Source organism: Phoca vitulina, unplaced genomic scaffold (genome assembly GCF_004348235.1).
Source record: "Phoca vitulina isolate PV1807 unplaced genomic scaffold, GSC_HSeal_1.0 scaffold2018, whole genome shotgun sequence".
In the NCBI taxonomy this organism is placed as follows: Eukaryota; Metazoa; Chordata; class Mammalia; order Carnivora; family Phocidae; genus Phoca; species Phoca vitulina.
In genome coordinates, this window is record NW_022591705.1 from 1 (window position 1) to 2360 (window position 2360).

Here is a 2360-nt window from a genome sequence, read left to right on the forward strand (position 1 = left end):
CAATATAGATAACATTTTGTTGAAAATGAATTTATTTTAAAATTTGAGCACCTGGCTGGCTCTGTCAGTAGAGCGTGTGACTCTTGATCTTGGGCGTTGTGAGTTCGAGCCCCGTGTTGGGTGTAGAGACTTAAAAATAAAATCTTTAAAAAAAAGTTTGGTCATAGTTTTGCATTAGACTATTTTCACTCTACTTCCAAACTGTATTATTTTATTCATGCAGGTTGATGATCTTAGAGCAAAACTGGAAACTGCATCTTCAAAATGTCTATACCTGGATGCAAACAACCAGCTTCTTACCCAGGAGTTAACATCTATGAAGGAAATGCAGAAGAAATATGAAAAACTAGAGAAGGATAAAAAGAAGTTGGAACAACAAGTAGTAAACCTCAGAAGTCAAGTAGAATTCAGTATGGTAGAATACAGTAAAACAGAACAATATAAATGGGAGCTTGAAGAAAGGACAAGATTGGACATAACAGAAAAATTAAAAGAAGCCAATCTGTTTTTCGAGGTTAATTTATTGATCTGTAGTATGCTTTAATCATTTCACTGCAAGTTACATTTTGGTTATATGCATTGTATAGTTTTCCTCTACTTCCTTTATAGCAATTTGGTAAATTTCTAGAAGCATTTGTTCCTTCTCTTTAAAAATTTCAGTTTTCATCATTATTCTCACTAAGTTGATTTTTCAGAATGATTCACAGTAGAGAATCATTTTATTTTTTAAGATCAGTTGGTATAAAACAAGACTATTGACAGGAAAAGAAAAGATGGTGTTTTAAAAATTTTAACCATGGGGTGCCTGGGTGGCTCAGTTGGTTGAGCAGCTCAGGCTCGTGAAATCAAGCCCAGCATGGAGCCTACTTAAAAAAAAAAAAAAAAATTGTACCGTACTTGGATTATTTTTTTTTAAGATATTTATTTATTTATTTAGAAAGCACGGGTGAGGGGATGCACAGAGGGAGAGAGAGAATCCCAGGCAGACTCCATGCTGAGTACGACACAGGGCTTTATCTCAGGACCCTGAGATCACGATTGAGCAGAAACCAAGAGTCGGGCCCTCAACCAACTAAGCCAGCCAGGCACCCCCTGTACTTGGATTATTCTTAAGTTGTATTGTTCACTTTTTAAAAGTTTTAAATGATTCTGTTATTCTCTGAATTATCAGATTGCATGAGTTCTAATATAAGAATGATTGAACTTTATCATTCAGATTTAATTCAGTTGACATTGATGATAAATATTTTCCACTTCAGCTTTTTTTTCACATTTACAATTGCTCTCTGAATCATTGACTCAAAACTAAAGGAAAGAAATATACTATAATTATCCAGATTAAAACTTATTTTAAAAGTATGCTTTTAATTTGCTTTAGACACAACTAGCATCTCAAGAAAGCTTAGGACAGATAAGAGAAACTAATAATACTTTAATAAGAAATCATATGGAAATCAGAATTAAAGACCTGGAACTTGAACTATCCAGAATGAAAAGTTTTCAAGATTTTTATGAAACAGAATTTGAAAAATACAAGCATCTGTACCTAGAAGAATTAAAAGTTCGAGTATCATTGGAAAATGAACTGAACAAGTAAGTTAAAACAGAATCATAGAAAATAGATTTAGCTTGTTAATTTGCCTCTAAAGCATAATTTTTATGGAGCCAGGTTCGTGAGATGAGTAGAAAGTGAAAGCCAACTAGATAGTTTAATTTTGGGAAATGATGTTTGTAAAAGAACTTACCTTTGAAATGTTAGTCCAAGACAGTTTGCATCTCTCCTCCTTCTTTTGGTTTTACGTGATTTTATTTGTTTCCGCTTAATATTTTCAGTTAATCTGATCTCCTAGTCTTTAAGCTAATGGTTAGAAGCTTTATAATTTAGACAGCATGTTATTATAAAATTGTTTGTCAGAATTGCCCTATATAGAAATGAGTTTATTAATATTAGTTTATTTTTGGAAGAGTACATCTTTAACCCAAACTGCACATCCTGGCAGCTTGGTAAATTTACTTTTTTGATTGTGATTTTTGTTGTTATTACCAAATAGAGGGTGCTTTAAAACAAAGTGTTCTTTGTAGTTTTTCTACCTTACATAAAGGTATACATGTGAAATACAAAAAGATTCACCTGGGGCGAAAGGCAGTATAATTCCCAAAGTGGCTAAAAATAGCACCATGGTGGACATGAGGAGGGGCTGGGTGAAAGACAGAAAGGGTAGATTCGACCTCCAGTACCCTGGTAACTGTGTTATAACCTAATTGGCTCTGGAGCTGTTTTATTTCTTTCTGATCACAACTCTGCCATCTAGCAATTGTTGGTCTAAATTATTCCTCAGTGCCAAATGCTCAATTTCTCT

General features: G+C 33.5%; 1 protein-coding gene across 1 annotated transcript in view; it reads left to right on the plus strand.

Moving 5' to 3' along the window:
- Positions 1 to 179: 179 nt before the first annotated feature.
- The window catches only part of LOC116629666 (ankyrin repeat domain-containing protein 26-like), a gene marked incomplete at its 3' end in the record, with an annotated part of 2678 nt that continues 497 nt past the window's right edge, over positions 180 to 2360 (plus strand). Inside the window, exons 1-2 of the mRNA XM_032399897.1 lie at positions 180 to 514; positions 1379 to 1593. Coding sequence (XP_032255788.1) covers positions 218 to 514; positions 1379 to 1593 — 512 coding nt within the window. The remainder of the gene's footprint in view (positions 515 to 1378; positions 1594 to 2360) is intronic.